Source organism: Eumetopias jubatus, unplaced genomic scaffold (genome assembly GCF_037043125.1).
Source record: "Eumetopias jubatus isolate StellerSeaLion01/CBP00866 unplaced genomic scaffold, mEumJub1_p1.0 scaffold_4, whole genome shotgun sequence".
Lineage (NCBI taxonomy): Eukaryota > Metazoa > Chordata > Mammalia > Carnivora > Otariidae > Eumetopias > Eumetopias jubatus.
The window spans coordinates 165275061-165290814 of NW_028274810.1; the positions used below are offsets into that span (position 1 = coordinate 165275061).

Genomic DNA, 15754 nt, shown 5'->3' on the forward strand with positions numbered 1-15754 from the left:
TGGTAAAATAACTGGCAGTTTTATTTATTTATTTTGACTTTTATTTATTCATTTAGAGAGAGAGAGCTGTGGGGAGGGACAGAGGGAGAGGGAGATAAAGTCCCAAGCAGACACACCGCTGAGTGTGGAGCCCTACTTGGGCTCTATCTCACACCCTGAGATCAGGACCTGGGCCAAAAAACAAGAGTCGGAAGCTCAACCAACTGCATCACCCGGGCACCCCAACTGGCAGTTTTATTTTTAAGATTAACAGAATAATTAAATTAAACCTGATTCATCCAAAAGTAGACAAGAAAGGAGGAATAAATGAATAAAAAACAGATGTGCAAATGGAAAATATATACCAACCATAGGGGGTAAATATATTTCAAGGAAAAATATATAACCACAGGTGGAAAAAGCACACACAAACTTACTCAACAACGAATGCTTTGACTCGTTTGCATGTGGGGGGATAGCCCTCACAACATGATACTGATCAGAAGCAAAGGAGGGGGAGAAGAGAAGACAAGGGAATATAATCAAGGGGCCAAGGGACTGCATAAGGGACTTACATGTCCCTTAGGAGTCCAGCGGGGCATTTGTCTGGTTAATGGAAGCCTCCTCTGCAGTAAATGACTTCTTCAGGGCATTTGTTTATGACTAAAATATCTTCACACTTTGTACTTATTCTGAAAAAAGATGTTTACATAAAGAGATTAGACTGTCTATACACCTAACGTAAAAGATGCTGGCTATGGGAGGAGAAATAATTACTTAGAGCACAGAATCCAGAGCCGTATTTTAACAGTTTGAATCCTGACTCCAATACTTATTTTCTGGGTGATTTTGAGGAAGTTACTGAACTCCTCTTGTCATCCATAAAATGAACATGATAATAACAGTACTCTCCTCGCTGGATTACAGTGTGGAATGTGTGAATTTAGGTAAAAATTACTTAGGATAGTGCTTGGCACAAATAAGCACTATGTGAAAATGGCTATTATTAGTACTATTTTTAAAAAGCATTCAATAGGGGGCTCCTGGGTGGCTCAGTCGGTTAAGCTGCTGCCTTCGGCTCAGGTCATGATCCCAGGGTCCTGGGATGGAGCCCTGCATCGGGCTCCCTGCTGAGCAGAGAGCCTGCTTCTCCCTCTCCCTGCCGCTCTGCCTACTTGTGCTATTTCTGTTAAATAAATAAATAAATAATCTTAAAAAAAAAAAAAAAGCATTCAATAGGCTTCTAGTTCATACAGAAATACTACTTGTCTGGTTGCTTTATAATGTCTTTGAGAGTGCATATGCGGTAAAAGATGTATTTTACTTTTTAAAAAATAAAATTCTCATTGTTCTCATGCAACAAATAAATATGCTCCTAAATTGACACATCTAAATACCCAATTAGGTTTATTTCTTATTAGTGTGGCACTCACCCTTACATGTACAGTATTGTATTACATTGCAATGACTTTTGATATTTTCTGAAGTTTGTGAGCGAGTATTCAAAGTATTTAGGCATCAGGACTCTAACATTTGGTTTGTGCTCTTATTCCTGGCTGTATCTCAGGGAAATATAGAAAATATGATTGGAAATATAAGGAATTTATTTGAAATTAGTCACAGCTCTATGTGACTTTGGCCAAGGTAGTGCATATTCCATTTTTTTTCCATCAGCAAACTGAGAGAATAAATGGTAGTTAGATGAACTCTAAAATATTTATCTAACACAGCATCAATCTGTGACAAATATAAATTTATACACACACATAAACTCACATACAACATAGGCAGAGGTTATCCAACTACAGTTCTCAAAGGAGCCTAAGATTTTTTGTTTTGTCGATTAAAACCCTATCAAAGTTATGGGACAATTTCCAGCACATCTGTTCTGGATAATATTACCATAATTATTTCCTTCCATTGAACATCTCAGCAGTACCAAAGCAATAAGCCAAGTAGGGGCAAAAATCTTATTATTAGGCAGGAATAACGGTCTCCAATTTTCTTCCTCTAATGTACGATAACTGAAGTCAGTTAAATACTTCTGGTGGAATTCTTTGAATTAAAATAAAGGTCATTTATACTTAACAGCTATAAATGAACACTCACCTCTCAGCTAAGTGTAAATACAGGATCTGGCCTATTTTTATTACTGCAAGGTCCAGTCTGCCCCCCATCTGGGTCTGGGCAGTGGATAGAGCAGGCCACAGGCAGGGACTTCTGGGGAACACACCAAGCTGCCAAGGTCCAGAATGCCCCAAAACAGAGATGCCTGTTCCCCTGCAGCCAGATCTCACAGGAGCTCCTTAGTCTTGCCATCCAAGGCACTGTCGGAATGTCTGCTGATGAGGCTCCTCGGAGACCTGACTCCCACAAGGCCCTATATGCCAGCCCGGCACCTCTGGCTCACGTGGCCTTCCACGCTAGGCATGGGGAACGCAGCAGGAGGAACCTCTGGCCCCAGGAGGATGGCTGGCTAGGCTGCGGTGGCCCTTGTTAACTCAGGCCTAGAGTTCCAGGATGCCTGAAGGAAGGCACTGTAATAGTGAACTCTGCACGCGCGGTTCGTGCTGACTTGGCATCCAGGCTTCCTGAGATCTTCCAGAATCTGGGTAGCGTAGAGCTAAGACAAGCCAAAGGAGCGAGTCTGTTGAGAACACCCGGAGTTACCAGGGTCCCTTCTCCTCCACAGCAGAATAGTTAACGCCGCGAAAACCAGATCTCGCGATACCTCAGAGCCAAACCTCCCGTGATCTCAGAAGCCAGTGCGGCGACCCGGGCTAAAGGAGATGGGCGGCACCTGTGAATTACAATTGCTTACGTCAGCAGGACCTTACCCAGTATGATGTAATCACCTTTCCAGACTCTGAATCCACGAGAGAGTGGGCGTCCCCTGGTGCCTTTCAAAAATTCAAACTGATCTAATTTAGCCTTGAATTCTAACAAATTAGTGAAAGGATCACATTATTTGGCTAAACTGTTTCTTCAGCTTCTGAAAATTATGGTGCCAGAGTTGAGACACTACCTAAGATAAGTGTTTTAAATCAACGTAAACAATATGACTCTTTGTGCAGTAAGTTAGTTTAAGCCCCAAATCTGAAGTTTGGTATGTTTGCAGAAATGATAGCTGTTTGTTTAGCTCGCTATGTTCTTCCAGAGTACAGTTCTTTTAAAAACATTTTAGAAATGCTAGAGAAGTCGATATTTCAAAATATAATATTGAATAGAAAAGCATACATTATAATGAGCCAACTATATAACAGATTAGGAGAGCAATCTTTCTGGAGAATTCGGCTTTTCTTGAAATACACAGATCACTTTTATTAGATGCAGAACATTAAAGAAATAATTAACACATGGTCTGGTAAACTTTCAAAGTTGAAATAATAATGTTAATACCATTTTATAAGCGTTGACCTGTTTTAGATCCACATTTAGAATGTTTATCAATGATCTAGTTTCATTAGCTATAGTATCTTCTGCTGAGAGTATGTAAGAATATTCATTTATGTCCTCAAGAATAAAATTTAAAATTGTTGGAATATTCATTTAGCAGTACTGACCATTTATAGAATGTAAAAATCATGGTATCTCTGCAACAGAGAGATAAGAATGTTACAATTCTCAAGGAGCTTATCCTTAAGTTTAAAGAACTAAATATAATACAAGGCAAAATCTAAAAATTAGTATGGTCAAATTAAAAGGACATATTAGAGAGCATTATTTAATTCTTACCAAGAGAATTGCAAGAAAATTCCTAGAGGATTTCATATTAAGTGCTGAAGGATCAGTAGTTTAGCATGGCAGATACATAGTTTCCCCAAGGTAAGTAACAGAAATGATTATATTAATAACTAACAGATATTTACCGCATACGATGTGTTTGATTAAGTATGTTATACATAATAGCTCAATTAATTCATAGAGCAATCCCTATGAGGTATTATTCATCCCATTTTTCAGGCGAGGTAATTAAAGTTTGGAAAGTTAAGAAGCTTACTCAAGACCACACCTTGTATAGAAAAGCATAGGTAAGCAATGTGGAGCAAGACTGTGGAGGTTCTTAAATGTTTTTATAAGATGATTAGGTTTTCTTAAATAATGGAAACTTATGGAAAAGAGTAATTCCAGTGAAAACTTTAAAGATGGGTTGAAGAGGCATTGGAAGAAACAAAATAAGGCTCCAGTTGGAGACACTGTAATAGTACAGGAAAATTGTGAATATCTAAACTAGGAACAAATATGAGAATCTTTATACTGATAAGAAAAGATGGGACTTCCCTACTGGGGGGGGGAGCAATGGAGAGCAGAAGATGAATCTGGGTAAAGTTTTCATTTCAATCATGCTATTTAAGAACAGGTGTAATGTGTCTTTTGGAAAAAAAATGTTCTCACAAATCTGATTAAATTTTGATATTTTTAATCTACAAATGCTTAAGTTTTGACTACCCATATTTTGAATCACTTAATTTCTGGCCAGTGCTTGATAAGTGATCATGGCATTATTTTCTTTACCATTTGTTCTCCAGCAATGGTCTATATGAGCCTCTCCTTTCTTGTTTTTCTATTATCCAGCTCTCTTGCTTTTCCAGATCTCTGCATATGATTTATCTCCCCTTTATCTGCTCCTAAACACGTAATCATTTATTTTCTGAAAATATATGAAGTATTTACTGTCTTGTCAATTCTTTTATAATTACTTTATATTCTTCAGATTCTTTCATTTTATTCAAATTTTCTCTTGATACAATGCTCCTAAATATATGATTGTCTTCTCTTTCATATACAAATATCTAGTCAAGTTCACTTTACAGACTTCTGGTATTAAGGATGTTATTTATATTAACATCAATAACCCAAATTTAAAAGACTTCAAATAATTTCATTAATGTAAAATGATTTCTAAATCAAAAAAAGGAAGAAAGGGGACTAAAAATATTTTGAAACATGATTAATTTTAATACGTTTACAGGGAAAGAGTAAATTCACCAGCAGGAAAAAAAATACCAAAATTAACATTTTACAGGTTTTTAGTCTCAAAGCACAATACATTTTTCATAGAAACAAGTATATCACCATCATAGGTACCATAATATGGCAACATTTATACACAAGGCCATTTACCATTAATAAAATCAGTGGCAATGGTGATGCAATACGTTAGTTTATCTTTGTTAAAATTTTTGCTATCATACTTCCTGGCCTGCAGGAGTATTTGCCAGGATACAAAAGAAAAATGTGTGACCTCACTTTGAACAATACATAGAAAGCTCTGGCTGCCTGTGCTTAACCTATATTTACTATATTATCACTAGGAATGTTTTCATACCACTACTCTACCATGGAACAATAGTTCATTCCACTTACTATTAAAGCCATTCCCAAGGAATCAAACATTTTAATAGATTCATTTGGATAGTAAAGAATTAGTTTATACAAAATAAGAAGTGCAATATCAGGACATAATATTCGATATGCCTAAACTTAACAGAAGAGAAAAACTATACAGGTATTAAGTGGAAAACAATTTCAGATTATTTGGAGTAGGTAATGGCACAGTATTGAACTGGGGGAAATGTGATACCATGGTTCCTTTCATTTTTTAAGAATTGATTATTTTTAAATGCACCAGATGATTTTCTGAAGGCCATTCACATTCAATGTTTAGATTCATTTTATTAGTGGCATATACAAAGCACCATATAAAATAACATGTGAAATGTAGAACAATCATGACTATGTAATTAACTATAGAAATAACTGCTAAGAAAATATAGCAATATTTAACACAGGATTTCTAAAACCATTACATATTCATTACTTTTCCCAAAGTTAATAATGTCCCATGTTTAATTTTTACAGAATTTATCTATCAAGATTTATATGCATTTGGCACTTTTTGGGGGGCTGAAAATAGTTGATATCTTCTGTACAGTAATGTTACAATTTTATACAAACTTCAGAAATATGGCATTTGGAATAGTCTTTACGATCGTCTTCCAAGTGTTCCATTTCACACAACAGCAAATACTCTGAATGCCTTTCCTCCTGGAGGATTCTGTAAACTGCAAAAAAATACAGAAAGTATATTGATGTCATCTACACATATAATCTTCCAAATAAATCATGCTTACTTATGACAGTCAAGAAAGCAGCTCTATGAATCCAGATGGCCAACTCTCTTAGGCTACTATAGTTTATAGTTATTGGAAAGCTTGAGTGAGGATGACGTAATTCTTTAAATCTTGGTTGTATGCTGGGCTGCAAGTTTACTAAAATTTAAGGTGCACAGTGGTAATAATAGTATTTTATATATAACTTAACAGATTCCAGACCATGTTTTCCTGTATTACCACCTTTGATTTTAATAAAGCAGAGTTAGGCAGCCATTATTCCGTTTTACTGGGGGAATATTAAGATCTAGGTTTACAACTGACTGATATGGTTAAAAGTTAGCTGCAAGTTAAGAAGATAGTGATACTTATGCAATACTCTAGAGTACTATTATTTTTGAGCACCTACTATGAATTTCCCAGATGCATAACAGATGCTAAATGCAAAGCTGTCTTTCTATAAAGATGGCACTCAGATGGTTATGTGAAAGACAATCTAGATACCTTACATAGTACCAACCTTTGGTGTCCTTTATAGAAACCTTACTGTATGTACGAAACTTCCATTGGCAATTTTAAAGAACCCAGTAAATGTCTAAAAGTTAGGAACTTTTCTGTATCTAAACAACATACATGAGAGTTAATGCTATTTCCCCAAGTACAAATGATTTGAAAAATCACTATAGGTTCTTTGCTCTTACCTTTTTAAAATACTTGATAAAGTAAGTCATATGAATTTTCCCAACCACTAAAATATATAATACTAATGGATTGAATAGTATGAGATGACCAGAGGGCATTCATTTATGTCATACTAGGTATCCAACTTCTAATCAAAAAGAGAATTTGGTTCTGGGAAAAATCAGACTCGTTTTTTGCAAATACTTTGTCATATAACTGGATTAGAGAAATATTCAGTGCCCTGCTCACCTAGAAAGAATTACATATGAGAACTAATCTAGAAAGTCCAAAAGAGGATGAAAGAAATTTCCTTACTATAAAATCAATTAACAAAAGAGTGGTTCTGACTCATAATCCGATTTTCATGTTGATTTTTATAAGCCTGTAGGAGACAGGCATCTCTGGTACTGCAGCTTCTCCCATCCCTATAAGACCAACTATCACACAGGGTTTAAAGGAAACACTGGAGCAGCCACATAACTCCAAACCCATACTAAAGTGAGTTGGTTGTAAAGCAAGCATAAAGGGGTTTGTGTGGTGTGTGTGTGTGTGTGTGTGTGTGTGTGTGTGTGTGTGTGTGTGGAGAGAGAGAGACAGAGGGGAAGAGAGAGGTGGGGAAGAGAGAGACTATAAATATATAAAATAGAAAATATATATGTATACATTTTTAAATTTACCTTTCTGAGAAGATTCCATTTTGAAAAGAAGCAGTGTAAGTCTTTCTTTTGTCCACAGGCATGACGTCTACATAACCACCATGATTTCGCACCACCCCAGCATGTACTGCCGCTCTGCAGATACTGGACAGCTGAGGGGAAAAGGAAAAACCCATTGTTATTAGGAAATTCCTGCTGAACTTGTCCAGTCTACTCTTCCATTGGATTGATATTCGGCAGTTACAGGTGGATGTTTTGTGCATAAAGGAATGTTTCAAAAGTCACAAAGTTAAAGCCCATTCTGAGGGAGTCTGAGGCAGATCCTAAGGGTAACTACAATGGTAAAATCCCTTCACCCTTTAATCTAACAAACACTTGCCTTTCCAAATAGCAGGCTTTTGCTATAGTGAAGCAATCAGATGCAAATTTGCTCCTTTTATCTCTTGAAGGGCCTATTTATCATTCTTAAATTTCAGCCTTTGCGAGTCCCTACTGGAGTCACTCTGACCAAATGTTCACAGGCTTATTATCTGCACCTCATTTATGTTCAGTTTTGACTTACAAACAAATCATAGTTCTGTATATCTTTACAGTCCCATTTCCAAAATACAAGTGTGTATTAAATGGGGAGTTTTCTTCTATTAAATAAAGTGATCTATGCAGAGAAAATCAGCCCAAGGAGAAAAATATAAAGAACAATCATAGCTTCTTACCTATATTGGCAATGTCTATCACTTTGGTTTGAATGGTCTGACATGAAGTACTAGGAAAGTGCTATGATTACATTGTACCAGTTATACAGTCTGCATTGAATTGTATTTCTATGGAAGAGAAAATTATTTTCAGGTCCAACACTTTAAAATTATTAACTGGATTTCTAGAAGTCAACTCTTTTCCTTTGTCCCATTAAAGTCTCCTCCAGACTTTGATGTTTGCGCTTTAATCCTAATGTTCTACCAAAATTTGTCAATAGCTGAATACAGCCTGAGGAAATCCCACAAAATGAAACACTTGAACTGTTTCAGTATAAAACAATCCCCCTCATATCCGAGGGGTCTTTTCTGATCCCACTGGTGTGTTCTTTTTTTATCTCTATGCACATGTGCGTGACTTAATGTGCTTTTTTAAGTTCACATAAGCATGTGCATCTTACATGACCTTGCTTTATTACTGTGCTCTGAACTTTGTGGCATCAGTCAGAACTTATTAGATCAGAGAGCCTGAATGCCAAGCTGTTTAATCCTTTTCATGTTTTTGTTATATCACAAAATACCATATATCTAAAGTCTTGAATCCTTACTCTAAAGAGACATTTTATTCAGTTTAAAGTCCCTCATTGAATTAATGTTTGTATCTAATATGGTACATAACAGATGAAATTAAAAATAATTCTGTACACATTTCAGTATTTATCTTACTGTTAAAAGAGTATTATCAGCATTTTCCCCAAGGCAATAAAAGTGCTTAGATATAACATTCACTAAATCCAAGCACTTAATATGTTTTGAAACTATTGTTTTGTCCATAACTATGCAGTCAGCAGGCATTCCTATTTGAGTTCAAAGGTCAGAAGAGATTTTCTTTTTATACCCGCACTTTGTAAGAATTAATATATCATGAAAAGAAAAAGAATTTATCTGTGAAAACAGTGAAACATTTTTAATGAATGCAGAAATTAACTTTATTTTTAACAAATGAGAAAAGTTCAAAGCAATAGAATGTACAAGTTGTAGCTGTATAAACAGAAAGAGAGAGACAGAAGGAAATGTGGGGAGGGAGGGAGAGAAGATATCTTTCCTTATCTTGTATTCAAAAAGATAATGTATTTTGTAGGGGGTGGGAAGACTGACAGTTAATGCTTGAATCTCTGACTCTGTACTGACCTCATAATAGTGATCCTTATATTTCCAACTTACTTTTAAAAGGATCTACATAATAATACATAATCACCTATATTCATTGCACTAAGGAATATAAAATGATCTCAAGATATAAGTTCTAATAAAACATTAACTCTAGAAAAATAGATGGCTGATAGGTATAGAAGTATATAGGATATTTTAAAAGATTTTTCACCAGGCATGACTAAAATGAAAAGTTTTGGTGTTTAAAGGGACAATCTAAAAAGAATAATTTCTTTTGAAATCTCTGATAATTTTAGCTAGGCTTATTCATGTACACTTATTAATTTATTTTTTCGACAAATATTTATGTGCAAGATTATTTGCTTAATTTCTGATGTCACTGTGTGCTCTAAGTTTGTTAAGGCATGATGTAATTCTGTCTTGTTCACAGGCTGGCACACATCAAATTGTTGATGAAAAAATGATGCATGAATAGCCCAGCTGTCGCCCTCAGGGAACTTCAAAATAATAAAAGAGGTGGAGAAACAATCATGACACTAACAAAATAAGCTACACGCTAAAAGGAAAAGAATAAAGTTATACGGGTTGAAAGAAGGACTACGTTATACATGTATTAGGAGATCCCGCAATACACTCCACAGAAAAAGTGGCAATAATTTAGGATGTGAAGAATGACCATGATTTTAACAGACAGGAAGATAAGATAAGCACAAACATAAGGACTAATAAATTAGGATACCAGTAAGACATTTAAGCTGCAGATATGTATAGTGCAAAGCTGAAGCCTGGGAAGAACTCAAATATGGAGAAAATTTCAGAGCTAACACTGAACTAAAAACAAAAACAAAACAAACCAAAACCCTGGACCTCAATGAACTCACCAATAGAAATAAGATGGTAAAGAGTATTTTAGACCTCTTTTCACAAACCTATTTCCGTAGTATTCTATTGAATATGTGTTTCAAGAGTATATTTCCTGAATTTGTTTTTGCATCTCTCTGACTTAGAAATTTGTAATGGTTTCTAAATGTCTGCCACATAAAAATCTAAACTCATCAGCATCCATTTAGACTCTCCATTTACATGTTTTAAGAGCTGGATCCTTCCATCCCTTGCACAAAATTGGCTGCAGTCCCTTGGAGATTCAACGCTCACCTGTTCCGAGCAAGCAAACCTATGTGTTATGCGTGCATCTCACCTGCTGTCACCTCCCCGTCTTTGTAGATGCTGTTCATCCAACCTAGAATGTTTCCCTAATCCAATTTATCAACCCACACTTGAAACCTGGCTCAAAGAGCACTTGTCCATATGGAAGCCCTCCCAGCTAATAGTCCTTGTCCAACCCAGTAACGTTATCCATTCTAACATCCCCTCAAGTGGTGTCCTTTTATACATATTTTAATGTATTATCTGTCCTTGATTCTATGCTACTTTTTAAGTGCTCCTTTGCCACAATATGAAAGAGATTGTACATACATTTGATAATTTCTTAATTATCAAGTTTACACTATAAATTACTGAAGAACCAAAAGGAAGATTTTTAAAAAAGCAAAATGAATTTTCCTTCAGAAGAATGACACTGGACTATTTCATAGGGGTCTGATGTACAATGTATGGGTAGGACATAAAGAAAAATTTAGTAAAAATGAATTATGCACTCATATTTGCATAAGGAGAGTCATTTTGCAGTGTTATTGCTGACTAGCTTCTCTGAGAATATGTATATCCACATAGAATCTATTCCCTATTTCTATATATAAATATACATACATACATTTAAATGTGTATATACATATATATACATGAATACTGAGAGCTGAATAAATTAAGATACTTACATCAGAATAAACTCGGGTTCCAATCACACGAGCATAATGCGGATTTGCCTGCATACAGTTACGAGGACAGTAGACTCTGAAAAAATATATATATATAAATATTAAGTAGCTGGTTACTTCAGTCATTCTCACTAACAAGACCACAGACAGGCACACAAAAAAGTTAACAGCATTCTCAATCCTACTCATCTTTTTTTCTTCTGAAATAGGTCAAGGTACAAGCCAGGCAGTAATGCAATTGCTTCTGCTTAATTTACCCACTTCCAGCTTTTGGCACAAATGTGTTCTTTTCTTTTTTAACTTAATCAGGAAGCTTTCTAGTTTCTGGATTAAGCAGAAAGAAACATCAGGGTGCATTTCTGAGTATCTGGGAATTGGTACCCAATGTGTCTGTAGAATTTAGTAAACCAATAACTTGAAAAATGTGACTCATTGTCTGCCTCACACATCTCACAGTTTCTTTCTTCTGTGTTCACATCTTTGGTAGCTCCTCTAATTTCATGGTTTTAAGCATGACTATAAATTATTGATTTCCAAATTAGTATCTCCAGTTAAGACTTAATTCCAAATGTGTATGTCCTATTGCTTATTCAGTATCTCCACTTAACTCTAATAATCATTTCAAACTTAGCGTGTTTAAAACCAAATTCCTAATCTCTTCCTCCGGCCCCCAAATCTGTTCTTTCTTTAGGCTTCCTACAATAAAGGGCAACTTCATTACTCCAGGTGCTCAGGCCAGAAACCTTTATTCTAGCCTCAATCCTTCTCTTTATCTCTCACACCTTACATTCAATCAGCCAGCAATTTCTCTTGCTCATACATTAAAATAAAATCAGAGCATTCCTAAACACCTCAGTTACTATAACCCTAGACTTTATGGTGTCTAGCTATAGGTTCTCCTATGATCTCCCTGCTTCCAACCTTGCCCCCTCCACTCTTGTTTTTCCCCACTTATATAAAAGCACACCAATCCAATCATAACATTTCTCTGCTCCAAATACTCCAGTGGCATTCCATCTCATTCAGAATAAATGACAAGATCCTTACAATGGCCAATAAGCCCTTCATATCTTGTCCCCCTCACCATTACCTTTCTGACCCTATATCCTCTGCTTCCACTTTCTCACCCAGCTCCAGTGATACTCACCTAATAGTTATTTCTCAAACATACAAAAAAATAGGCTCTTCCTCAGGGCCTTTGCACTTATCTTTCTCTGTGCCTAGAATATTCTTTCTCCAGACAGCCTATTGCTTTACTGATATCTGATTGGCTTAGCTCATTTAAATAACATATCCCAAAGCCCTTTATTTAAACATGGGGTCCAATTATCACTGTTCAATCACATGTTTAAAAATTCCACTCTGAGAGTTTAAGAAACTATAAAGTGGCACCTTTTTTTAAGCAATGGGCTCTTCAAGTCACACACACACACAGACAGACAACTAGTGCACTAAAAGGAAATTAAAAACTAAAACTGGAAAAAAACAATTCATTTTAGTAAATAGTACACCAGAGTCTCAACAAAATGACTAATGAAAATCATTGTGTGATGAAGGGATCAATGATTTTCCCAAAAGTATTCGAAAAAAACTTTAATCACAACTACCTTTACCAATTGAAGAAATTCCTTAAGATAGCTCTTAATAGCTGCATTTCTTATTTCTAAAACCTATATAATGTTGTACAGCTTATCTGTTACTTATAACATCTAAACTAGAACCATTTAAATATAAATAATAAATGAGTCTGAGCTGATTTTTATAAAAGATGCTATTGGGGATTTCTATAGGAGGAAAGTTGTCCCCATTGACTGTGAAATTTTCCCCATGTGTTTGAGAACAGTTGGGCATTCACTGCCTATTCTATGGTAGTAAAATCATCTGTTCTGCTCTTAGGATCACACTGCAGGCTCTATCTTGACTATATGTAGCACTTGGTTTGTGGAAGGCCAAGGTTGGTTGCTTCAAACTGAGTTTCTACTTAGGCAAGTTCAGGTCAAAGAAAGACTGAAGGAGGTTTTTACTTGCTTGTGTTCTAATCTCTGGTTTTAACACCTTGTTATGTACTACTGAGAATATAGATAGTGACCTGGTAAGCATTCCTTTATATATAATTTAGTTCTAAGTTTTTAATAAAAACGTTGACACATTTTAATGATACCTGCTTTTACATCTTGAACATTCAGTAAGTTTCAAAGATCAAGTTATTTATAGATTATATGTAAATCAGGATATGATTTCTGCCCTCCACTTCATGCCCCATCCCCAGGTCAGGAAAAAAAATTTTCTAGTAGCACACACAAACACATGATATTTACAAGGTTATGGAACTAAATAATAGAGACTGCTTATTTGGGGCTATTCTGCCTGCTATGGAACCTCTTAAGGACACAACTGTACAGGGAAATATTGTTTCTTCATGCTCGTCTTAAGCTAATTTCCTTTCATTTATTTGTTCTTGGCATTTTCTCCAGAATAGATTTATGTCTCAACTTATTTAAGTCACATAAAATTCTGAAACAGATGTACCAACCACATGGTTCCTTAAAAGTTATACACTGTTATATAAATCATACCATTATAGCATAATTTATGAAACTATTAAAAATTTTGTATGAGAAAAGACAACCCTTTGTTTCACTAGTCTTTAGAAGAAAATGGGGGGGGGACTTCCAGACTACTTAAGGTCAAAATTAGTTATAAATCATTACTTCTACCAATTTGTTACGCTGGTAACAGTAAAAGGTAAAATTAATTTTTTTAAAGATTTTCTTTATTTATTGAGAGAGAGAGAAAGAGTGTACGCACAAACAAGGGGAAGGGCAGAGGGAGAGAGAGAATCCCAAGCAGACTCCATGCTGAGCATGCGGCTCAATCCCACCACCCTGAGATCATGACCTGAGCTAAAATCAAGAGTCAGATGCTTAACTGAAGCCCACCCAGGCACCCCGGTTAAATTTCATTTTAAAAATTTCTCGGACGCCTGGGTGGCTCAGTTGGTTAAGCGACTGCCTTCGGCTCAGGTCATGATCCTGGAGTTCCAGGATCAAGTCCCGCATCAGGCTCCCTGCTCAGCAGGGAGTCTGCTTCTCCCTCTGACCCTCCCTCTTCTCATGTGCTCTCTCTGTCTCTCATTCTCTCCCTCAAATAAATAAATAAAATCTTTATAAATAAATAAATAAATAAATAAATAAATAAATAAATAAATAAATAAATAAATAAAAATTTCTCTCTTGGAGGAATATTTTCCTTCCTGGAGTAACCAAAGAAATAGGAAACATTTATTAATATTTCACTTCAGTGATTTTTATTTTTTTTGGAACAATACTGCTATAAATTATTCCACAGATATTAAAATAACCATTTACTGAGCATCTACTAGAGGGAAGCTTTATGCTGGGGTGCTCTACAGAGATTATCCTTACTATTTGGTCCTCACAAGCCTAGTCACATGGCTGAGATAGGGCCTAGCATAATACTGTACATAGGGGGTATTTAATAAATATTCATGGATAATTCTAAAATTTTTTTCATTATATCATAATGGTAAAATTTATAAGCTTCACCTACTTTAAGAAGTAGCTACTTCTTGTATCATCACAGTCTTTTAGTACCTTGTGAATAACCAGTCTCATTCTTTAAGTGAAACACTGCTTTAGTTTTAAAACACTGATGAAGCTTTTCCAAGATAAATAAACTTTTCCATAAAAAGTCAGCTCCCTCAATTTTTAGTAATTACAGGTTATCAATTACCATTCTACCTCTAAATCTTACTACTGGTTCTTAGAATTAACATGTTGGAAGTCACACTGGATGTGAAAAGACATATTTCATTTTTCCTATGTATGGTTATGATGTATGCCCATAATACTTCTAACAGTCTTCACCTTAGTGTGGTCAAGATAAATGAACTATTTTTTCATTATTGTATAGTAGATAAATTCCATTATAATTTTGAAAAAGATAGTTTAAAAACAAAAGTAAAAGGAAGGCAGAAGATGGGCTTTTTGACTTACCAATCACAATTAGATTTATCCAATTTAGGAACTGGATGGAAATGCTTAAAAATATGTTACATCATTATAGTTCTTGTGGTAACAACTTGTTATAGACTGTTTGTGTACCTCCCAATTCATATGTTGAAGCCCAACTCCCAGTGTGACTGCATTTGGAGATGGGCCTTTATGGAGTTAAATAAGGTTAAATGAGATTATCAGGGTTCAGCCCTGATCCCAGGAAAGGAGAATCCTCTCTCTCTGTCTCTGTCTCTCCCCTTCCCTACCTCTCCTGTCTTGCAAGGACACAGAGAGAAGTCAGCCATCTGCAACAAGGAGAGAGGCTTCAGAAGAAACCAAACCTGTCCACACCTGATTTTAGTCTTCCATCTTCCAGAATTAGGTGAAAATAAATTTCTACTTTTTACACCACCCAGTCTGTGGTATGGTGTTATAGCAGCCTGAGCAGACTAAGACAGAACTCTTCACAGCACATGTGAACATACAGAATACATCCAACAGCGCTGGTATTATGGAACAGCCAAAAGCACCCTGGCCTTTGGAGAAAGCACACTGGGAGTGCCTGGAGTGCAGGTAGTTTGTGATGACCCACCACTCCCTTCCGCT

General features: G+C 35.7%; 1 protein-coding gene across 2 annotated transcripts in view; it reads right to left on the minus strand.

Moving 5' to 3' along the window:
* Positions 1 to 5992: 5992 nt before the first annotated feature.
* The window catches only part of CRISPLD1 (cysteine rich secretory protein LCCL domain containing 1), a 41964-nt gene continuing 32202 nt past the window's right edge, over positions 5993 to 15754 (minus strand). For both annotated transcript variants that reach the window (XM_028111956.2, XM_028111964.2), the window contains 3 exons: positions 11133 to 11208; positions 7451 to 7581; positions 5993 to 6044 (listed from right to left, as the gene is read on the minus strand). In XM_028111956.2, coding sequence (XP_027967757.1) covers positions 5993 to 6044; positions 7451 to 7581; positions 11133 to 11208 — 259 coding nt within the window. The remainder of the gene's footprint in view (positions 6045 to 7450; positions 7582 to 11132; positions 11209 to 15754) is intronic.